Here is a 25,574-nt window from a genome sequence, read left to right as displayed (position 1 = left end):
TATATTGAACGCCAGATAAACTAACTTGGCCTTTTTTAAATAAAAAAAAAATTCCCTCACTGGAATACTTTCAGTCTTTTGACTGTATGGATTACAGATGGAATGACTGTTATATGTGAGTACCGCTTTCTTTGACAGATTCTAGTATGGGTACATATATGTTTTCCCAACCCCAGCACATTAGTTTGCTAATTCCAGATGTATGAAACGCAGGCCTAACTGTATCTAGTATATTGAACGCCAGATAAACTAACTTGGCCTTTTTTAAATAAATAAAAAATTCCCTCACTGGAATACTTTCAGTCTTTTGACTGTATGCATTACAGATGGAATGACTGTTATATGTGAGTACCGCTTTCTTTGACAGATTCTAGTATGGGTACATATATGTTTTCCCAACCCCAGCACATTAGTTTGCTAATTCCAGATGTATGAAACGCAGGCCTAACTGTATCTAGTATATTGAACGCCAGATAAACTAACTTGGCCTTTTTTAAATAAAAAAAATTCCCTCACTGGAATACTTTCAGTCTTTTGACTGTATGGATTACAGATGGAATGACTGTTATATGTGAGTACCGCTTTCTTTGACAGATTCTAGTATGGGTACATATATGTTTTCCCAACCCCAGCACATTAGTTTGCTAATTCCAGATGTATGAAACGCAGGCCTAACTGTATCTAGTATATTGAACGCCAGATAAACTAACTTGGCCTTTTTTAAATAAAAAAAATTCCCTCACTGGAATACTTTCAGTCTTTTGACTGTATGGATTACAGATGGAATGACTGTTATATGTGAGTACCGCTTTCTTTGACAGATTCTAGTATGGGTACATATATGTTTTCCCAACCCCAGCACATTAGTTTGCTAATTCCAGATGTATGAAACGCAGGCCTAACTGTATCTAGTATATTGAACGCCAGATAAACTAACTTGGCCTTTTTTAAATAAAAAAAAAATTCCTTTACTGGAATACTTTATGGCTTTTCACTGTATGGATTACAGGTGGACTGGTATTAGTAGGGGTGACACAAGCACACCCAAGTCCCTGATGTAGGATTTCTATGGCACAGACCACTATTACAAGTGATTAATGGACGTTGGGAGAGATTGTGCTGCAGCACTAGTCCCAAGATGGCCGCCGCCTATCAGCCCAGTAACATGTGCCACAAAATGGTCTGCACAACCTTTAAAAAAAATAGCCTTGGACTGTGCTGCTAAATCGCTATTGGTCTGAATCCCAGGTGTAGATGTCTGACTTGTTTGGAGCTTTGGAATGCACACTGTGGCAGCTTCTGCTGCAGCACTACAAGTCGCAAAATGGCGGCCGGCGGTCAGCCCAGGTACATGTGGATGGAAAAATCACTCTGGCCACTCTAAAAATAGCCAATCCCTATCAAAAAAGCAGCTCAGCTGCAGTTGTTCAGATGAATCACAGGTGGAGGAGAGAAATTTGCTTCCAGTTATTCAATTATCCCTGCCTATTCTCGCCCTAGCATCAGCTGCGTCTATCCCTGTTCTATTCACATCGGGAGTGAGCACGTCCCGACGTGCGCACAAGCTTATAAAGAGGCTGAGTCACATGCTGCACTTGGCCAATCACAGCCTTGCCAATAGTAGGCATGGCTGCGATGGCATCTTAGGGCAAGTAGTATGATGCATGTTGATTGGCTGCTTTGCAGCCTTTCAAAATGCGCCAAAATACATGCCGAACGACGAACCCGAACCCGAACTTTTACGAAAAAGTTCGGGTTCGGGTCCGTGTCACGAACACCCCAAAATTCGGTACGGACCCGAACTATGCTCGAACTGTTCGCTCAACACTACTCCTATGTCTAATGTATGCAAGACTGCAGCCAAGGACAAAAAAAATTAAGTGAAGTCTCAAAGGAAGCAGCTGTTGCTGGGTGATTCAATCATAAGAAGTGTGGAGCTTAAAGAAAATGGTTTTGTAAGATGTCTCCCTGGGGCTACTGCTAGAAGAGATAGAAGACGTATTATTAATATTGTTAAGCAAGCAAAGCAGGAAGGGGACGTGGATGTTCTTGCCCATCTAGGGACAAATGACCTGACTTGCAATGAAGTGTCAGAGGTGAAAAAATCTTTTATCACACTTGGTAATGACGTACAGGATTTTGCATCCACCATTTCATTTTCTGAAGTTCTGCCTGTGCATAATGTTCAGAATGATAGGCAGAGGCGCATAAAGGAGTTCAACATATGGCTTGGTAAATGGTGTCAAGAGCAAGGATTTGGCTTTGTTTCTCATGATAGCTCTACTTGGAATAGAAAGGAACTGTACAAAAAAGATGGTTTGCATCTTTCTCTCAAAGGAACAAATGTACTTAGTGAACAACTCCAAGAATTTGCGGAAGAGTATTTAAACTAGGAAGGGGGGGGGCAAAAGAGTGAAAATAAAAGAGTCCAATTGCCCCCCGAAACAATGCCAGAACAGGTCAGAAGCACAGAGGTTAAGAAATGATAAGCTCAGAGTCCTGTCTACAAATGCTCGCAGTTTAGGTAAAAAAATCAATGAACTTGCGTCAATAATGGCATCTGAGAATGTAGATTTAGTGGCTGTTACGGAGACATGGTTTAATGAAAGAAATGACTGGGACATAACCATACCAGGGTACTCTTTATACAGAAGAGACAGAGAAGGCAAGAAAGGAGGAGGAGAGGCCCTGTATGTGAAAGATAGCATTAAATCTAACCTAATACAAGTTGGTGAGGCCAACATAGAGTCAGTTTGGGTTACGTTGCAGTTTGCTAACCATGCAGTAACTCGTGTAGGTGTGATATATAGACCACCTGGTCAAGTTAAAGAACTAGATGATCTACTAGTTGAAGAAATAGCTAAAATGACAATGAAAGGAGAAGTTATCATTATGGGAGATTTCAATCTTCCAGATATAAACTGGAAAACCAAAATAGCAAGTTCTACCAGGAGTACAGATATTCTAAATTCCCTACTGGGGTTATCTCTACAACAAGTGGTTGAGGAGCCAACCCGGAGGGAGGCCATTTTGGATTTGGTATTCACAAATGGGGATTCGGTATATGATGTCATTGTAGGCGAAACCTTGGGATCTAGTGATCACCAGTCAGTGTGGTTTAATATAAGAACTGTGAAAGAGTCCCACCACACAAAAACAAAAGTTTTAGATTTTAGAAAAACAGACTTTTCAAAAATGAAATTAGTCATAAATGAGTCCTTATCAGACTGGAACGGATTACATGGAGTCCAGGAGAAATGGGACTACTTAAAAGGTGCATTATTGAAGGCAACAGAAAATTGCATTAGACTTGTCAGTAAAAGCAAAAAAAGGAAGAGACCACTGTGGTACAGAAGTGGCCCAAATCATTAAAAAATAAAAAGCTAGCATTTTGTAATTATAAAAAAAGGTTTGTCTTTTTGCTGATGACACAAAGATATGTAACAGGGTTGATGTTCCTGGAGGGAAACGCCAAATGGAAAAGGATTTAGGAAAACTAGAAGAATGGTCAGAACTCTGGCAACTGAAATTTAATGTGGATAAGTGCAAGATAATGCACCCGGGGCGTAAAAACCCAAGGGCAGAATATAGAATATTTGACACAGTCCTGACCTCAGTATCCGTGGATCCGTAAAAAACATACGGACGTCTGAATGGAGCCTTACAGGGGGGTGATCAATGACAGGGGGGTGATCAGAGAGTCTATATGGGGCGATCACCCCCCTGTAAGGCTCCATTCAGACGTCTGTATGTGTTTTGCGGATCCGATCCATGTATCCGTGGATCTGTAAAAAACATACAGACGTCTGAATGGAGCCTTACAGGGGGGTGATCAATGACAGGGGGGTGATCAGGGAGTCTATATGGGGTGATCACCCCCCTGTCATTGATCACCCCCCTGTAAGGCTCCATTCAGATGTCCGTATGTGTTTTGCGGATCCGATCCGTGGATCCGTAAAAAACATACGGACGTCTGAATGGAGCCTTACAGGGGACCAAAAGATGTGTAGAATAAGCCACGGCACTCCAAAGGGATCCAATCAATTTCTTTATTACACCTAGTGCAGCAACGTTTCAACCTAATGGTCTTTATCAAGCTCCCAATACACTGATATCAAAGTGAACTTTAAATACAATCCTATAGCCCCACATTGGCTATTGCTAAGCCCTGCCCATTAACCCCCTCATTACTGCCTAAAAACATTCACAAATTGCCAACCCCATTGTCAATCCCTGATGACATACTTTTATCATCCTCACCGACATGCTGTAGGAGACTCCGTCAAGCCCTCATCACTTCAGGTACATAACGATGTTCTCCCGCTGTTCCATGAGGACTCGGCGTCCCTAGATCCAATCTGCGCAGGCGCGACATCACTTCCGCCCTTTCAGGCGCACTTCCGCCAGGCTATGCCCTGTTTTCCGACCACATGACCCTGTCGCTCCAGTGACGCAATGTCACATGATCGTGCCTCGCTATCTTCATGTCACTAGGCGCTGGGGCTCAGTTATATTGAGTATTTAAGCAAACCTATAGGCAGAAGTTCTCGATTGGATGATGTGGGCTGCCTGGTGCACACCATAGAAAAGAACTAATATCTTTAACCATTTATCAAATCATTATTATACATAAGTTACTTAAGTGAAGAAGCTGCAGCCATAGGGTCCATCATTGCATCCTTATTTAGGGGTGCTTTTATCACACCTCGAGAAGCTAAAGAGTGAATAACATGGCGTTTATTCTAAGGCTGTTCATGCAGGTTTTCCATCATTCATCCAGTGGCTGGTATATAGAGCAAGTGTTCCAGGGGTGATAAGCCCTCAGTCCACTAGCCCATCCAGTCCCATACTGACATTCATTCTACAGGGAGGTAGGAATAGAGATGTGTGGAGTTACCCACCATAAAGGAGGGTCTCCATCTACCTCTCTCAACCACACAATTTTTTATGGTTAATCCCGCTATATCATTATTCAGCTTCAACACCATTTCACTCTATTGTCCTTACAGATAGATAGATTCTCAAGTTATATAAATCAAGCAACTAGGCCCTTCCGGCTGCAGTCTCTATACACTATACAAATTATATATAAAAAATTATATTATATCTGATGCAGACCTCAACAGCCTCACATCTCCATCAGGAAATCCACATAGCAGGTTCCCCTACTCCCTCATCAGCTATAGAACTTTCTTATAGAGGTATCGTGAAGGCCAAAAAGACGGTTCTCCCACAGCATGCGTATGTTCTCCATCTAGGGAAAGAAAAATAAATAAACTAATATCATAAAAATGGAGATGCAAATACAATAAGGGTTACATATTATACATATATGTAAGCATATAAAAATCACGGCTACTAAGCCTGATGTTTAAATCATATCTCCGCACATCCTGATCGAGAGTTCAGAAAAGGGAACCAACCTTAAATTCCCTGTTTAAGCCTTTCGGCTCCATTGTCTCCAACTCATAGATCCATCTTAGTTCTTTCTGTTTTAGCAGCTTCTCCCTATCTCCACCCCTCCTCAGGACTGGAACACTATCAATGATCCTATATCTCAATTGAGAGACATTATGCCTATATTTCCAAAAGTGTTCAGGTACCGGTAACTCAGCCTCATCTTCACATTCCTGATTTTGCTGATTCCCTTTTTCTTTTTTAGCCAACAGCTTACGTATTGTGTACCGATGCTGATTTATCCTGTTTTTGCAGGGCTGTGTCGTCTCTCCAATATAGAGAAGGCCACACGGGCACTGTAAGCTGTAGATAACAAAATCTGTGTTACACGTATAGTGTCCTCTAATGTCATATTTCTTCCCCGTTCTAGGGTGGCAGAAGGAGTCACCCTTGATTAGGCTGCCGCAATTGCAGCAGCCCAAGCAAGGGTAACACCCCCTTCTACCAACCTCTTTTTTCTTAACTTTTACATCAGCTGATGTCAGGCTATCCTTAAGATTTCTAGGCCTCTTATATGACATCAGCGGGGTGGGGGATTGGAATTCAATTACCTTTGGGAAAGAATGTGTTAGTATATGCCAGTTATGTCTCAATATGCCAGAGATACGATTACTCATTTTACTATAGGTTGACACAAATGGGATCCTACTTATTTTTTGTTCTTCCCTCTTCGTTGTTGTAGTTAATAATTGCTGTCGATCACTATTCCTGGCTTTTTCTAAATGCCTATCTATCAGGTTTTTGGGGTATTTCCTATCCCTGAATCTTTGTCCCATTTTTTTCAATCTGTCGTCAACCAAATTCTCTTCTGACACTATTCTTCTTGCTCGTAAAAACTTACTAAAAGGCAAGGATTCCACTGACCTCCTAGGGTGTGCACTATCAAAGCATAACATGCTGTTCCTGTCCGTTGGCTTAATAAAGAGGTCGGTTTCTAATTTACCTTCCCTTACATAAACCAACGTATCTAGGAATTGTAAAGATTCCGCTGAGTACACTTTTGTGAATTTCAGTTGATCATGTAACTGATTAATATATTCATGAAATTCATGCAGTTTTTCTTCCGTACCATATTAGGAAAATATCGTCTATATACCGCATCCACCCCCTCACATGACTGTAGAAGGTGGATGGGTGTATAGACGTCTCCTCCATGTTTGACATGTATATGTGAGCATATGTCGGGGCCACGTTGGACCCCATCGCGGTGCCCTGACATTGCTCATAAAACACATCCTCAAACAAAAAATAATTATGATACAGTAAAATTTCAAGTAGGGAGATTAGAAAGGTTTTTATGTCAGAACCAAAGTCCGACCTATCTAGGGCCCATTTAATTGCCTCCAGTCCCAGTTCATGGTCAATACTGGTATAGAGGCTGGTTACATCAAATGAAACCAATAAGTCTCCCTCTTGAAATTCTAGTGCATCAATTTTTAACAGAAAATCTGTAGTGTCTCTCACATAGGATCTGGCCTCCATTGCATAAGATCTTAAGACTTGATCCAGAAAAGTGGCTGCATTGGAGAAGACTGACCCCATACCCGACACTATGGGGTGTCCTGGCGGGTCTATCAACCCTTTATGTATCTTAGGGAGGGTATACAAGAGAGGAGTCACCGGGTTCTGTGGCACAAGATAAGTATGTAAATTGGCATCAATCAGGTCATTTGCGAAAGCATTGTCCGCCAATAACCTGATCTTGCGCATATTATTCAATTTTGGATCTTGACTTAGAGGTTTATATACTTCTTTATCATTCACTTGTCTCATCACCTCCATTTTATACTTCTCTGTGTCCATCACCACGGTGGCTCCTCCCTTATCCGCCCTTTTGATAGTAATTTCCCTCCTATTTTTTAAGGACTTTAGTGCCGCTTTCTCACCCCTTGTCAGATTGGTGATATTTAGATCCATTTTTGATCTCTTAAGTTTTTCAATCTCCAGTCTGACAAGGGAGACAAAGGTAAATTAGAAACCGACCTCTTTATTAAGCCAACGGACAGGAACAGCATGTTATGCTTTGATAGTGCACACCCTAGGAGGTCAGTGGAATCCTTGCCTTTTAGTCAGTTTTTACGAGCAAGAAGAATAGTGTCAGAAGAGAATTTGGTTGACGACAGATTGAAAAAAATGGGACAAAGATTCAGGGATAGGAAATACCCCAAAAACCTGATAGATAGGCATTTAGAAAAAGCCAGGAATAGTGATCGACAGCAACTATTAACTACAACAACGAAGAGGGAAGAACAAAAAATAAGTAGGATCCCATTTGTGTCAACCTATAGTAAAATGAGTAATCGTATCTCTGGCATATTGAGACATAACTGGCATATACTAACACATTCTTTCCCAAAGGTAATTGAATTCCAATCTCCCCCGCTGATGTCATATAAGAGGCCTAGAAATCTTAAGGATAGCCTGACATCAGCTGATGTAAAAGTTAAGAAAAAAGAGGTTGGTAGAAGGAGTCACCCTTGATTAGGCTGCCGCAATTGCAGCAGCCCAAGCAAGGGTGACTCCTTCTGCCACCCTAGAACGGGGAAGAAATATGACATTAGAGGACACTATACGTGTAACACAGATTTTGTTATCTACAGCTTACAGTGCCCGTGTGGCCTTCTCTATATTGGAGAGACGACACAGCCCTGCAAAAACAGGATAAATCAGCATCGGTACACAATACGTAAGCTGTTGGCTAAAAAAGAAAAAGGGAATCAGCAAAATCAGGAATGTGAAGATGAGGCTGAGTTACCGGTACCTGAACACTTTTGGAAATATAGGCATAATGTCTCTCAATTGAGATATAGGATCATTGATAGTGTTCCAGTCCTGAGGAGGGGTGGAGATAGGGAGAAGCTGCTAAAACAGAAAGAACTAAGATGGATCTATGAGTTGGAGACAATGGAGCCGAAAGGCTTGAACAGGGAATTTAAGGTTGGTTCCCTTTTCTGAACTCTCGATCAGGATGTGCGGAGATATGATTTAAACATCAGGCTTAGTAGCCGTGTTTTTTATATGCTTACATATATGTATAATATGTAACCCTTATTGTATTTGCATCTCCATTTTTATGATATTAGTTTATTTATTTTTCTTTCCCTAGATGGAGAACATACGCATGCTGTGGGAGAACCGTCTTTTTGGCCTTCACGATACCTCTATAAGAAAGTTCTATAGCTGATGAGGGAGTAGGGGAACCTGCTATGTGGATTTCCTGATGGAGATGTGAGGCTGTTGAGGTCTGCATCAGATATAATATAATTTTTTATATATAATTTGTATAGTGTATAGAGACTGCAGCCGGAAGGGCCTAGTTGCTTGATTTATATAACTTGAGAATCTATCTATCTGTAAGGACAATACACTGCGTGCAGAATTATTAGGCAAATGAGTATTTTGACCACATCATCCTCTTTATGCATGTTGTCTTACTCCAAGCTGTATAGGCTCGAAAGCCTACTACCAATTAAGCATATTAGGTGATGTGCATCTCTGTAATGAGAAGAGGTGTGGTCTAATGACATCAACACCCTATATTAGGTGTGCATAATTATTAGGCAACTTCCTTTCCTTTGGCAAAATGGGTCAAAAGAAGGACTTGACAGGCTCAGAAAAGTCAAAAATAGTGAGATATCTTGCAGAGGGATGCAGCACTCTTAAAATTGCAAAGCTTCTGAAGCGTGATCATCGAACAATCAAGCGTTTCATTCAAAAAAGTCAACAGGGTCGCAAGAAGCGTGTGGAAAAACCAAGGCGCAAAATAACTGCCCATGAACTGAGAAAAGTCAAGCGTGCAGCTGCCAAGATGCCATTTGCCACCAGTTTGGCCATATTTCAGAGCTGCAACATCACTGGAGTGCCCAAAAGCACAAGGTGTGCAATACTCAGAGACATGGCCAAGGTAAGAAAGGCTGAAAGACGACCACCACTGAACAAGACACACAAGCTGAAACGTCAAGACTGGGCCAAGAAATATCTCAAGACTGATTTTTCTAAGGTTTTATGGACTGATGAAATGAGAGTGAGTCTTGATGGGCCAGATGGATGGGCCCGTGGCTGGATTGGTAAAGGGCAGAGAGCTCCAGTGCGACTCAGACGCCAGCAAGGTGGAGGTGGAGTACTGGTTTGGGCTGGTATCATCAAAGATGAGCTTGTGGGGCCTTTTCGGGTTGAGGATGGAGTCAAGCTCAACTCCCAGTCCTACTGCCAGTTTCTGGAAGACACCTTCTTCAAGCAGTGGTACAGGAAGAAGTCTGCATCCTTCAAGAAAAACATGATTTTCATGCAGGACAATGCTCCATCACACGCGTCCAAGTACTCCACAGCGTGGCTGGCAAGAAAGGGTATAAAAGAAGAAAATCTAATGACATGGCCTCCTTGTTCACCTGATCTGAACCCCATTGAGAACCTGTGGTCCATCATCAAATGTGAGATTTACAAGGAGGGAAAAGAGTACACCTCTCTGAACAGTGTCTGGGAGGCTGTGGTTGCTTCTGCACGCAATGTTGATGGTGAACAGATCAAAACACTGACAGAATCCATGGATGGCAGGCTTTTGAGTGTCCTTGCAAAGAAAGGTGGCTATATTGGTCACTGATTTGTTTTTGTTTTGTTTTTGAATGTCAGAAATGTATATTTGTGAATGTTGAGATGTTATATTGGTTTCACTGGTAAAAATAAATTATTGAAATGGGTATATATTTGTTTTTTGTTAAGTTGCCTAATAATTATGCACAGTAATAGTCACCTGCACACACAGATATCCCCCTAAAATAGCTAAAACTAAAAACAAACTAAAAACTACTTCCAAAAATATTCAGCTTTGATATTAATGAGTTTTTTGGGTTCATTGAGAACATGGTTGTTGTTCAATAATAAAATGAATCCTCAAAAATACAACTTGCCTAATAATTCTGCACTCCCTGTAGAGTGAAATGGTGTTGAAGCTGAATAATGATATAGCGGGATTAACCATAAAAAATTGTGTGGTTGTGAGAGGTAGATGGAGACCCTCCTTTATGGTGGGTAACTTCACACATCTCTATTCCTACCTCCCTGTAGAATGAATGTCAGTATGGGACTGGATGGGCTAGTGGACTGAGGGCTTATCACCCCTGGAACACTTGCTCTATATACCAGCCACTGGATGAATGATGGAAAACCTGCATGAACAGCCTTAGAATAAACGCCATGTTATTCACTCTTTAGCTTCTCGAGGTGTGATAAAAGCACCCCTAAATAAGGATGCAATGATGGACCCTATGGCTGCAGCTTCTTCACTTAAGTAACTTATGTATTATAATGATTTGATAAATAGTTAAAGATATTAGTTCTTTTCTATGGTGTGCACCAGGCAGCCCACATCATCCAATCGAGAACTTCTGCCTATAGGTTTGCTTAAATACTCAATATAACTGAGCCCCAGCGCCTAGTGACATGAAGATAGCGAGGCACGATCATGTGACATCGCGTCACTGGAGCGACAGGGTCATGTGGTCGGAAAACAGGGCATAGCCTGGCGGAAGTGCGCCTGAAAGGGCGGAAGTGATGTCGCGCCTGCGCAGATTGGATCTAGGGACGCCGAGTCCTCATGGAACAGCGGGAGAACATCGGATCGTGCCTCGCTATCTTCATGTCACTAGGCGCTGGGGCTCAGTTATATTGAGTATTTAAGCAAACCTATAGGCAGAAGTTCTCGATTGGATGATGTGGGCTGCCTGGTGCACACCATAGAAAAGAACTAATATCTTTAACTATTTATCAAATCATTATAATACATAAGTTACTTAAGTGAAGAAGCTGCAGCCATAGGGTCCATCATTGCATCCTTATTTAGGGGTGCTTTTATCACACCTCGAGAAGCTAAAGAGTGAATAACATGGCGTTTATTCTAAGGCTGTTCATGCAGGTTTTCCATCATTCATCCAGTGGCTGGTATATAGAGCAAGTGTTCCAGGGGTGATAAGCCCTCAGTCCACTAGCCCATCCAGTCCCATACTGACATTCATTCTACAGGGAGGTAGGAATAGAGATGTGTGAAGTTACCCACCATAAAGGAGGGTCTCCATCTACCTCTCACAACCACACAATTTTTTATGGTTAATCCCGCTATATCATTATTCAGCTTCAACACCATTTCACTCTACAGGGAGTGCAGAATTATTAGGCAAGTTGTATTTTTGAGGATTCATTTTATTATTGAACAACAACCATGTTCTCAATGAACCCAAAAAACTCATTAATATCAAAGCTGAATATTTTTGGAAGTAGTTTTTAGTTTGTTTTTAGTTTTAGCTATTTTAGGGGGATATCTGTGTGTGCAGGTGACTATTACTGTGCATAATTATTAGGCAACTTAACAAAAAACAAATATATACCCATTTCAATAATTTATTTTTACCAGTGAAACCAATATAACATCTCAACATTCACAAATATACATTTCTGACATTCAAAAACAAAACAAAAACAAATCAGTGACCAATATAGCCACCTTTCTTTGCAAGGACACTCAAAAGCCTGCCATCCATGGATTCTGTCAGTGTTTTGATCTGTTCACCATCAACATTGCGTGCAGAAGCAACCACAGCCTCCCAGACACTGTTCAGAGAGGTGTACTCTTTTCCCTCCTTGTAAATCTCACATTTGATGATGGACCACAGGTTCTCAATGGGGTTCAGATCAGGTGAACAAGGAGGCCATGTCATTAGATTTTCTTCTTTTATACCCTTTCTTGCCAGCCACGCTGTGGAGTACTTGGACGCGTGTGATGGAGCATTGTCCTGCATGAAAATCATGTTTTTCTTGAAGGATGCAGACTTCTTCCTGTACCACTGCTTGAAGAAGGTGTCTTCCAGAAACTGGCAGTAGGACTGGGAGTTGAGCTTGACTCCATCCTCAACCCGAAAAGGCCCCACAAGCTCATCTTTGATGATACCAGCCCAAACCAGTACTCCACCTCCACCTTGCTGGCGTCTGAGTCGCACTGGAGCTCTCTGCCCTTTACCAATCCAGCCACGGGCCCATCCATCTGGCCCATCAAGACTCACTCTCATTTCATCAGTCCATAAAACCTTAGAAAAATCAGTCTTGAGATATTTCTTGGCCCAGTCTTGACGTTTCAGCTTGTGTGTCTTGTTCAGTGGTGGTCGTCTTTCAGCCTTTCTTACCTTGGCCATGTCTCTGAGTATTGCACACCTTGTGCTTTTGGGCACTCCAGTGATGTTGCAGCTCTGAAATATGGCCAAACTGGTGGCAAATGGCATCTTGGCAGCTGCACGCTTGACTTTTCTCAGTTCATGGGCAGTTATTTTGCGCCTTGGTTTTTCCACACGCTTCTTGCGACCCTGTTGACTTTTTTGAATGAAACGCTTGATTGTTCGATGATCACGCTTCAGAAGCTTTGCAATTTTAAGAGTGCTGCATCCCTCTGCAAGATATCTCACTATTTTTGACTTTTCTGAGCCTGTCAAGTCCTTCTTTTGACCCATTTTGCCAAAGGAAAGGAAGTTGCCTAATAATTATGCACACCTAATATAGGGTGTTGATGTCATTAGACCACACCTCTTCTCATTACAGAGATGCACATCACCTAATATGCTTAATTGGTAGTAGGCTTTCGAGCCTATACAGCTTGGAGTAAGACAACATGCATAAAGAGGATGATGTGGTCAAAATACTCATTTGCCTAATAATTCTGCACGCAGTGTATTGTCCTTACAGATAGATAGATTCTCAAGTTATATAAATCAAGCAACTAGGCCCTTCCGGCTGCAGTCTCTATACACTATACAAATTATATATAAAAAATTATATTATATCTGATGCAGACCTCAACAGCCTCACATCTCCATCAGGAAATCCACATAGCAGGTTCCCCTACTCCCTCATCAGCTATAGAACTTTCTTATAGAGGTATCGTGAAGGCCAAAAAGACGGTTCTCCCACAGCATGCGTATGTTCTCCATCTAGGGAAAGAAAAATAAATAAACTAATATCATAAAAATGGAGATGCAAATACAATAAGGGTTACATATTATACATATATGTAAGCATATAAAAAACACGGCTACTAAGCCTGATGTTTAAATCATATCTCCGCACATCCTGATCGAGAGTTCAGAAAAGGGAACCAACCTTAAATTCCCTGTTCAAGCCTTTCGGCTCCATTGTCTCCAACTCATAGATCCATCTTAGTTCTTTCTGTTTTAGCAGCTTCTCCCTATCTCCACCCCTCCTCAGGACTGGAACACTATCAATGATCCTATATCTCAATTGAGAGACATTATGCCTATATTTCCAAAAGTGTTCAGGTACCGGTAACTCAGCCTCATCTTCACATTCCTGATTTTGCTGATTCCCTTTTTCTTTTTTAGCCAACAGCTTACGTATTGTGTACCGATGCTGATTTATCCTGTTTTTGCAGGGCTGTGTCGTCTCTCCAATATAGAGAAGGCCACACGGGCACTGTAAGCTGTAGATAACAAAATCTGTGTTACACGTATAGTGTCCTCTAATGTCATATTTCTTCCCCGTTCTAGGGTGGCAGAAGGAGTCACCCTTGATTAGGCTGCTGCAATTGCAGCAGCCCAAGCAAGGGTAACACCCCCTTCTACCAACCTCTTTTTTCTTAACTTTTACATCAGCTGATGTCAGGCTATCCTTAAGATTTCTAGGCCTCTTATATGACATCAGCGGGGGAGATTGGAATTCAATTACCTTTGGGAAAGAATGTGTTAGTATATGCCAGTTATGTCTCAATATGCCAGAGATACGATTACTCATTTTACTATAGGTTGACACAAATGGGATCCTACTTATTTTTTGTTCTTCCCTCTTCGTTGTTGTAGTTAATAGTTGCTGTCGATCACTATTCCTGGCTTTTTCTAAATGCCTATCTATCAGGTTTTTGGGGTATTTCCTATCCCTGAATCTTTGTCCCATTTTTTTCAATCTGTCGTCAACCAAATTCTCTTCTGACACTATTCTTCTTGCTCGTAAAAACTGACTAAAAGGCAAGGATTCCACTGACCTCCTAGGGTGTGCACTATCAAAGCATAACATGCTGTTCCTGTCCGTTGGCTTAATAAAGAGGTCGGTTTCTAATTTACCTTTGTCTCCCTTGTCAGACTGGAGATTGAAAAACTTAAGAGATCAAAAATGGATCTAAATATCACCAATCTGACAAGGGGTGAGAAAGCGGCACTAAAGTCCTTAAAAAATAGGAGGGAAATTACTATCAAAAGGGCGGATAAGGGAGGAGCCACCGTGGTGATGGACACAGAGAAGTATAAAATGGAGGTGATGAGACAAGTGAATGATAAAGAAGTATATAAACCTCTAAGTCAAGATCCAAAATTGAATAATATGCGCAAGATCAGGTTATTGGCGGACAATGCTTTCGCAAATGACCTGATTGATGCCAATTTACATACTTATCTTGTGCCACAGAACCCGGTGACTCCTCTCTTGTATACCCTCCCTAAGATACATAAAGGGTTGATAGACCCGCCAGGACACCCCATAGTGTCGGGTATGGGGTCAGTCTTCTCCAATGCAGCCACTTTTCTGGATCAAGTCTTAAGATCTTATGCAATGGAGGCCAGATCCTATGTGAGAGACACTACAGATTTTCTGTTAAAAATTGATGCACTAGAATTTCAAGAGGGAGACTTATTGGTTTCATTTGATGTAACCAGTCTCTATACCAGTATTGACCATGAACTGGGACTGGAGGCAATTAAATGGGCCCTAGATAGGTCGGACTTTGGTTCTGACATAAAAACCTTTCTAATCTCCCTACTTGAAATTTTACTGTATCATAATTATTTTTTGTTTGAGGATGTGTTTTATGAGCAATGTCAGGGCACCGCGATGGGGTCCAACGTGGCCCCGACATATGCTCACATATACATGTCAAACATGGAGGAGACGTCTATACACCCATCCACCTTCTACAGTCATGTGAGGGGGTGGATGCGGTATATAGACGATATTTTCCTAATATGGTACGGAAGAAAAACTGCATGAATTTCATGAATATATTAATCAGTTACATGATCAACTGAAATTCACAAAAGTGTACTCAGCGGAATCTTTACAATTCCTAGATACGTTGGTTTATGTAAGGGAAGGTAAATTAGAAACCGACCTCTTTATTAAGCCAACGGACAGGAACAGCATGTTATGCTTTGATAGTGCACACCCTAGGAGGTCAGTGGAATCCTTGCCTTTTAGTAAGTTTTTACGAGCAAGAAGAATAGTGTCAGAAGAGAATTTGGTTGACGACAGATTGAAAAAAATGGGACAAAGATTCAGGGATAGGAAATACCCCAAAAACCTGATAGATAGGCATTTAGAAAAAGCCAGGAATAGTGATCGACAGCAATTATTAACTACAACAACGAAGAGGGAAGAACAAAAAATAAGTAGGATCCCATTTGTGTCAACCTATAGTAAAATGAGTAATCGTATCTCTGGCATATTGAGACGTAACTGGCATATACTAACACATTCTTTCCCAAAGGTAATTGAATTCCAATCCCCCACCCCGCTGATGTCATATAAGAGGCCTAGAAATCTTAAGGATAGCCTGACATCAGCTGATGTAAAAGTTAAGAAAAAAGAGGTTGGTAGAAGGGGGTGTTACCCTTGCTTGGGCTGCTGCAATTGCGGCAGCCTAATCAAGGGTGACTCCTTCTGCCACCCTAGAACGGGGAAGAAATATGACATTAGAGGACACTATACGTGTAACACAGATTTTGTTATCTACAGCTTACAGTGCCCGTGTGGCCTTCTCTATATTGGAGAGACGACACAGCCCTGCAAAAACAGGATAAATCAGCATCGGTACACAATACGTAAGCTGTTGGCTAAAAAAGAAAAAGGGAATCAGCAAAATCAGGAATGTGAAGATGAGGCTGAGTTACCGGTACCTGAACACTTTTGGAAATATAGGCATAATGTCTCTCAATTGAGATATAGGATCATTGATAGTGTTCCAGTCCTGAGGAGGGGTGGAGATAGGGAGAAGCTGCTAAAACAGAAAGAACTAAGATGGATCTATGAGTTGGAGACAATGGAGCCGAAAGGCTTAAACAGGGAATTTAAGGTTGGTTCCCTTTTCTGAACTCTCGATCAGGATGTGCGGAGATATGATTTAAACATCAGGCTTAGTAGCCGTGATTTTTATATGCTTACATATATGTATAATATGTAACCCTTATTGTATTTGCATCTCCATTTTTATGATATTAGTTTATTTATTTTTCTTTCCCTAGATGGAGAACATACGCATGCTGTGGGAGAACCGTCTTTTTGGCCTTCACGATACCTCTATAAGAAAGTTCTATAGCTGATGAGGGAGTAGGGGAACCTGCTATGTGGATTTCCTGATGGAGATGTGAGGCTGTTGAGGTCTGCATCAGATATAATATAATTTTTTATATATAATTTGTATAGTGTATAGAGACTGCAGCCGGAAGGGCCTAGTTGCTTGATTTATATAACTTGAGAATCTATCTATCTGTAAGGACAATAGAGTGAAATGGTGTTGAAGCTGAATAATGATATAGCGGGATTAACCATAAAAAATTGTGTGGTTGAGAGAGGTAGATGGAGACCCTCCTTTATGGTGGGTAACTCCACACATCTCTATTCCTACCTCCCTGTAGAATGAATGTCAGTATGGGACTGGATGGGCTAGTGGACTGAGGGCTTATCACCCCTGGAACACTTGCTCTATATACCAGCCACTGGATGAATGATGGAAAACCTGCATGAACAGCCTTAGAATAAACGCCATGTTATTCACTCTTTAGCTTCTCGAGGTGTGATAAAAGCACCCCTAAATAAGGATGCAATGATGGACCCTATGGCTGCAGCTTCTTCACTTAAGTAACTTATGTATAATAATGATTTGATAAATGGTTAAAGATATTAGTTCTTTTCTATGGTGTGCACCAGGCAGCCCACATCATCCAATCGAGAACTTCTGCCTATAGGTTTGCTTAAATACTCAATATAACTGAGCCCCAGCGCCTAGTGACATGAAGATAGCGAGGCACGATCATGTGACATTGCGTCACTGGAGCGACAGGGTCATGTGGTCGGAAAACAGGGCATAGCCTGGCGGAAGTGCGCCTGAAAGGGCGGAAGTGATGTCGCGCCTGCGCAGATTGGATCTAGGGACGCCGAGTCCTCATGGAACAGCGGGAGAACATCGTTATGTACCTGAAGTGATGAGGGCTTGACGGAGTCTCCTACAGCATGTCGGTGAGGATGATAAAAGTATGTCATCAGGGATTGACAATGGGGTTGGCAATTTGTGAATGTTTTTAGGCAGTAATGAGGGGGTTAATGGGCAGGGCTTAGCAATAGCCAATGTGGGGCTATGGGATTGTATTTAAAGTTCACTTTGATATCAGTGTATTGGGAGCTTGATAAAGACCATTAGGTTGAAACGTTGCTGCACTAGGTGTAATAAAGAAATTGATTGGATCCCTTTGGAGTGCCGTGGCTTATTCTACACATGTTTTGGCTACTACGGGAATCCTAGGACCAGGATTCAACGCTACAGGCACCACCACGTATTAGAATTATTGCAACAACAGTGAGTAGTGCTGGCCTGTTTTTCTATTTAGCCTTACAGGGGGGTGATCAATGACAGGGGGGTGATCAGGGAGTCTATATGGGGTGATCACCCCCCTGTAAGGCTCCATTCAGACGTCTGTATGTGTTTTGCAGATCCGATCCATGTATCCGTGGATCCGTAAAAAACATACGGACGTCTGAATGGAGCCTTACAGGGGGGTGATCAATGACAGGGGGGTGATCAATGACAGGGGGGTGATCAGGGAGTCTATATGGAGTGATCACCCCCCTGTCATTGATCCCCCCTGTAAGGCTCCATTCAGACGTCCGTATGTGTTTTGTGGATCCGTAAAAAACATACGGACGTCTGAATGGAGCCTTACAAGGGGGTGATCAATGACAGGGGGGTGATCAGGGAGTCTATATGGGGTGATCAGGGGGTAATAAGGGGTTAATAAGTGACGGGGGGGGGTGTAGTGTAGTGGTGTTTGGTGCTACTTATTACTGAGCTGCCTGTGTCCTCTGGTGGTCGATCCAAGCAAAGGGGACCACCAGAGGACCAGGTAGCAGGTATATTAGACGCTGTTATCAAAACAGCGTCTAATATACCTGTTAGGGGTTAAAAAAAATCGCATCTCCAGCCTGCCAGCGAACGATCGCCGCTGGCAGGCTGGAGATCCACTCGCTTACCTTCCGATCCTGTGAACGCGCGCGCCTGTGTGCGCACGTTCACAGGAAATCTCGCGTCTCGCGAGATGACGCGTATATGCGTGACTCTGCGCTGAGCTGCCGCCTCCGGAACGCGATCCTGCGTTAGGCGGTCCGGAGGCGGTTAAATAAAGTTTACATTTTTTATTTTGTTTCAAGTAAAGTAAAAAAGCGACTTTTTCCCAAAATAAAGTAAAAAACTTATTAGACATATTAGGCATCGCCGTGTCCGTATCGACCAGCTCTATAAAAATATCACATGACCTAACCCCTCAGATGAACACCGTCAAAAAAATAAAATAAAAACTGTGCTAAAAAAAACACATTTTAGTCACCTTACATCACTAAAAGTGCAACACCAAGCTATCAAAAAGGAGTATGCCCCCCAAAATAGCACCAATGTAACCGTCAACTCATCCCACAAAAAAGGAACGCCTACCTAAGACAATCGCCCAAAAAATAAAAAATAAATATGGCTCTCAGACTATGGAGACACTAAAACATACATTTTTTTGTTTTAAAAATACTTTTATTGTGTTAAATGTAAAAAAAAAAAAAAAAAAAAGCATACGTATTAGGTATTACCAAGTCCATAACGACCTTCTCTATAAAAATATCACATGACCTAACCCCTCAGATGAACACCGTAAAAAAAAAGTGTCAAAAAAGTCATTTTCTGTCATCTTACATCACAAAAAGTGTAATAGCAAGCGGTCAAAAAGTCATATGAACCCCAAAATAGTGCCAATCAAACCATCATCTCATCCCGCAAAAATGATACCCTACCTAAGACAATCACCCAAAAACTGTAAAAACAATGGCTCTAACAAAAAATATCACATGACCGAACCCCTCAGGTTAACACCGTAAAAAAAAAAGTGTCAAAAAAGTCATTTTCTGTCATCTTACATCACAAAAAGTGTAATAGCAAGCCATCAAAAAGTCATATGCACCCCAAAATAGTGCCAATCAAACCGTCATCTCATCCCGCAAAAATGATACACTACTTAAGGCCTCATGCACACAACCGTTTTTCGGGTCCGCATCCAAGCCGCAGTTTTTGCGGCTCAGGTGCGGACCCATTCACCCATTCACTTCCGTTCCAAGGCCCCGCAAAAAAAATATAGCATGTCCTATTCTTGTCCGTTTTGCGGACAAGAATAGGCATGTCTACAATGGGCCGCCCGTTCCGTTCCGCAAATTGCGGAAGGCACACGGGCGGCTTTCGTTTTTGCGGATCCGCGGTTTGCGGACCACAAAAAACAGCACGGTCGTGTGCATTAGGCCTAAGAGAAATGCCCAAAAACTGTAAAAACTATGGCTCCCAGACTATGGAGACACTAAAACATGATTTTTTTTTTTTTTTAAATGATATCATTGTGTAAAACTAACATAACAAAATTAGTTGGAGTTTCTACTGTGGGGGTGCATCAGGGGGTCTTCAAATGTGACATGGCAGCTTAAAATTATCCCAGTGAAATCTGCTTTCCAAAAACCATATGGCATTCCTTTCCTTCTGCGCCCTGTCGTGTGCCTGTACAGCGGTTTACGACCACATATGGGGTGTTTCTGTAAACTACAGAATCAGGGCAATAAATATTGAGTTTTGTTTGGCTGTTAACCCTTGCTTTTTTAGTGGAAAAAAATGGATTCAAATGGAAAATTTGCCAAAAAAGTGAAATTCAGAAATTTCCTCTCCATTTTCCATTAATTAAGTCAGTTTAGAATACCTTTAGGGATGTAGTTTCTAAAATTGGATCATTTTTGGGTGGTTTCTATTATGTAAGCCTCACAAAGTGACTTCAGACCTGAAATGGTCCTCAAAAAGTGGGTTTTGGAAATTTTCAGAAAAATTTCAAGATTTGCTTCTAAACTTCTAAGCCTTCTAACGTCCCTTAAAAAATAAAATAGCATTCACAAAATGATCCAAACATGAAGTATACATATGGGGAATGTAAAGTAGTAGCTATTTTTGGAATTATTTCTATCTATTATAAAAGTAGAGAAATTGAAATTTGGAAATTTGCTAATTTTTCCACATTTTTGGTAAATTTTGTATTTTTTTATAAATAAAAATGACATTTTTTAACTCAAATTTACCACTGTCATGAAGTACAATATGTGACGAGAAAACAATCTCAGAATGGCCTTGATAAGTAAAAGCGTTTTAAAGTTATTACCACATAAAGTGACACATGTCAGATTTGCTGAAAATGGCCTGGGTAGAAAGGAGAAAAAAGGCTTGGTCCTGAAAGGGTTAAATGTCATGTGACACATGTTGCCGTGTAGCCCTAGCCTAACACCCATGAACATTGCACCAAACAGAGCTCTATGGTGCACTGCCATACATCAATATTGTAGGCTAGGGATCAGCTGGAGTTGTAGTTTCAGAACAGCTGGAGTGCTGAGGGTGGCTCATCCTTGTTGTAGGCCATCAATACTAATCATGCAGTTCTGAACTCCAGGTCCCCCCCACAATCACTACGGTGACAGGAGCTTCATATTCCTGCAAGTCATGTACCCAGTTTTATTTTGTCTACACAGACACAATGGCACATCCATAAGACAGCTCTGCTAAACACTGCATCATGTCCTGTTTAAGTGAGAAAGCACAGACACAGCAAAATGTACCTGGGTGAAGGAGCGCCATGGCCCCTTCAAGTGTGATGGTCTGCAGGGGCACTGAACCCCCACTTATCAAACATTTATGGCCTAAATTCCATAGGAAATTGATATGCTGCACAGGCAGCAAGATGATAATTTAAGGGAGACATTACCTGCAGTCCTATGTAACACCAGAGATAACACAATGATAACTCTATGAGTACAAATAATGTAGTAGATGTCACCTGCAGTCCTATGTAACACCACGAATAACACAATGATACCTCTCTGTGTATGAGAACCTAATATATGTCACCTGGACAAATGGCAAATCATTTTAAACCATTGTTTCTCAACCCAAAGAATGTTAGAACCACACAAATACAATTACTTGCAAGACATTTCAGCTTTTACCATTATTAATACGGTACATACTGGCATGCTTTAAATGACATTTTATATTGTATTTTACCAATAACCTAATAAAAAAGTAATATGAATCTGCATATTACCTCTCGCGGAGCCTCAGTCTTAATGTATTCACAATATATTTTATTGGCTTTGTAGGCCAATTGGGTGGACATTTTAGTTTTTTTGAAGTCCTCACAGGCCAACCAGAATTCAATATTTTCATCACTAAATTCTGACTTCAAGAAATCTCTAAATGCAGTCAGACCATCTATGAAAAGAAAGAAAACAGCAATTAATGAATGTCATTTTCATGGCTAAAGGGGTTGTCTAAGTTATAGGAAAACCTTGCAAATGTCCATAAATGTGTTAAAATGAGAAAAAAGACATACTCATTTTGTGTCATACATCACTGAGGCCACTGGCTGCACCTGTTGCCCTATACAGTTACATCACTGCTGCAACCAGTAAACAAAAATCGTGCACTAATGCTTTGGAATTCTTGGAACACTATGTATTCCAAAGCACTACGTGTATGTAAGTGATCAAATGACCACTGCTAGCAAAGTACTGGGAGTCTGTTAAAATAATTAAAAAAAAAACTGAAGTGTAAGTGAAGGGGTTTCTTTGGGCTACAGATATTGAGGACCAACCCTCATGACCTATCTGGGCAGCTGCAGCACAGGAAAATATACAGTGTATGGAGCAGAAGCATGTTCCGTTCACTGTAGATTTCCTGGCAATCTGATATTGATGATCCTTCTGAGGATATACTCTTGAACATGAAACAGCAGTCTGAATATAGGGTGTATTGAGACTGTGCCTAGGACAGAAATACCTATAAGGCTAGGTCTACACGACGACATTTGTCGCGCGACAGATAGGGCACAACTACACTGCAACATTTGTCGCGCGACTTTTAGTTGCACCAATGTCGCGCGACAATTTTTATAATGGCAGACTATGGTGTCGACTGAAACATGCGACAATCTCGAATGGATTTTCTGCGACTGTCGCGTCGCAGTCGCAGCATGTCGCATGTTGTAGTGCGACACCATAGACTGCCATTATAAAAATTCTCGCTCGACATTGGTGCAACAAAATGTCGCGCGACGAATGTCGTCGTGTAGACCTAGCCTTAATGTAGTGCCCTGGAGCCTGTAGTGCCCAGGGTACTTTGGACTATGGATGTTTGTGGACATTTGCCCCTATTGCTACCACTCAAAGCAATCAATTCCCTACTTTAGTGCACTTAGAAGGGTTAACTTGCACTATGATTAATGCCATTGTTCACGCTTATACAGTTTTATATTATTGAACTGCTGTTTTTTGTTTATTGTAATATATCCTGTTCATTTGCACTATTATTGCACTATATCTGCACTGCCCTGTGGAAAAGGTTAATGTACAGCCAGCTAATACTGAGACTCTGGGACTTTTTATTAGAAATCTTCCACAGTTACTACAAGGGACTATGCAAAGTTTTAGAGGGGAAAAAAACAGACACATTAACCTTTTGACTGTTTGGTTTAGCTCCATTGTTTAACCCCTTCAAGCGACAGCCAGTTTGGACCAAATGCCAGAGCCCCATTTTTCAAATCTTACATGTGTCAGTTTATCTGGTAATAACTTTGGAATGCTTTTCCAAGCCATTCTGAGGCTATTTTCACATCATATTTCATTTTAGTGGTGAATTTGAGTTGATACATTTTACCTTTATGCATAAAAAAATCCCAAATTTGCAGAAAATGTGGAAAAATTCCCTATTTTCAAAATTAGAATTTCTCTGCTTTTAAGATGGATAGGGATACTTCATAAAATAGTTATCACTTTGCATTCACCATATGTCTACTTTATGTTGGCATTATATTGTAAATGTCATTTTTTTTTTTTTAGGAAGTTAGACGGCTTAGAAGTTTAGAAGCAAATTTTAAAAGTTTTTAGAAAATTTCCAAAACCCATTTTTTTTAAGGACCAGTTCAGTTAGACCTCTTGTACACGACTGTATGTATATGGAACAGAATGAAAATATGGTTGTATGCAAGAGGCCTTCTGGAGTCACTTTTGTTAAATCCAATTTTTCTGTAACACATCAAGGGTTAACAGCCAATAAAACATCAATATTTATTACCCTGATTCTGCAGCTTACTGAAACAGCCTATATGTAGTCATAACCTGCTGTATGGGCACACTGCAGGTTGCAGAGGGAAAGGAGCGCTATATTGTTAACAGAGGGGAGATTTTGCTGAAATGGTTTTCAGGTGCCATGTCACACGTGAAGCGACCCTGAGGTACCCCCTAGAAAGAAAACCCCAAAATGTGACCCCATTACAGAAACTACCCCCCTCAAGGAATACATATAGTGGTGAAGTAAATGCTTTGACCCAACAAGTGTTTCATAGAATTTAGAAACACATGGCTGTAAAAATGAAAAATTAACTTTTATTTCCAGTATAAAGTTTCTTTAGCCCCAAATTTTTCTTTTTCACAAGGGATAACAGAGGAGAATCCACCCAACAATTTGTTATGCATTTTTTCCTGAATACGGCAACACCTCATACGTGGTCATAAACTGCTGTTTGGGGACACGGCAGCATTCAGAAGGGAAGGAGCAGCATCAGGATTTTCTAACATATAATTTGCTAAAAATAGTTTGGGGCCCATAACATATTTATTTTTTTACGTACAACTTACAGGCATGATTAAGAAAAAATTAATACAAAGACAAAAGACGACATCGACTAAAGGAACACACAGCGGATAACACATCCGCAGATAATCCATATACATACACATAATTAACTTAAAGTGCAACAGACATGTGGTTAAGGCTGAAGCTCAGCCTGTCTTTGTGGGAGGGGCGAAGGAGGCCTATTTAGCACCGCCCCGCTTATCCTCATGGACGCCGCGCTCTTACATGATGTCCCTTCTGCTTCCGGGTCTCCTGCGCACGTCGCTGCTCGCCCGACCTCACTGCCGCCTGAACCTCGCTGCTGCCTGAATCACACTGCCGCTGCCACCCTCTCACCCATCCGGTAAGCTCGAGGCGCCTTGAGCTGCTCCCCGTTCTGGGAGCCTCGGCGCCCTATCCTTCAGGTATCTTCAGCTTCGGCCGTTCTCTCGCGATACTTGACCCCCGCCTTCCGCATTGGTCTCCTGGGCAACGCCGGCTGCGTCATCCGGCTTGCTCAGATTCTTTCCCACAGCAGATAGGCAGCACAGAGCACAATATTATTCTGATGTAACCACAGCCAGCATACATTATAGTACTCACATCTCATCACAAGCAGAGATGGTGGCAGGGGACAAAACGTATTCCACGGCTAAGCCAGACACAATAGGCCATTGCAGAAATCCCCATTAGTAGCCCCAGCCCCTAACCTTGGGAAGATGTGCAGTAGTGTAAAATAAAAATAAATTAAAAACCGCTATGATCCAGAGTGGAGACCGCTCCAAAGGGTCCATTATGTAATACATGGACCACCATTTATTTCACTGACCATTTTGTGCCAGTTCACGCATAATTGAGCTAAATGTTTCACACATACCAGGTACGCACATTCACTCGCCATCACCTCGCAGTTCCATTTAATCCACATCTACATTCTGAGCGCCGACTCAACTTGCCGTACACTTACGTCCATGCTGAGTTGCCTGACACGCATCAGGCACATGTTTGGTTCAATTTTCTGTCACGCAGCAGATTCATGTCATTGTTATTTTCCTGACACGCATCAGGTTCGTCTGGTCCGGTATCTGTCATGCAGCAGATTCATGTCATTGTTATTTTCCTGACACGTATA

At 41.5% G+C, this 25,574-nt stretch overlaps 1 protein-coding gene across 1 annotated transcript in view; it reads right to left on the bottom strand.

Moving 5' to 3' along the window:
* RGS21 (regulator of G protein signaling 21) overlaps positions 1-25,370 on the bottom strand; it is a 101,230-nt gene extending 75,860 nt beyond the window's left edge. The window contains exons 1-2 of the mRNA XM_040408768.1: positions 25,331-25,370; positions 21,876-22,042 (exon numbers count right to left, since the gene is read on the bottom strand). Of these exons, the coding sequence (XP_040264702.1) occupies positions 21,876-22,042; positions 25,331-25,370 (207 nt within the window). The remainder of the gene's footprint in view (positions 1-21,875; positions 22,043-25,330) is intronic.
* Positions 25,371-25,574: the final 204 nt, after the last annotated feature.

The sequence above is a fragment of the Bufo bufo genome, chromosome 9 (genome assembly GCF_905171765.1).
Source record: "Bufo bufo chromosome 9, aBufBuf1.1, whole genome shotgun sequence".
Classification (NCBI taxonomy): Eukaryota; Metazoa; Chordata; class Amphibia; order Anura; family Bufonidae; genus Bufo; species Bufo bufo.
Note: the sequence above shows the minus strand (reverse complement) of the source record. Positions and strands in the feature narration are given on the sequence as shown.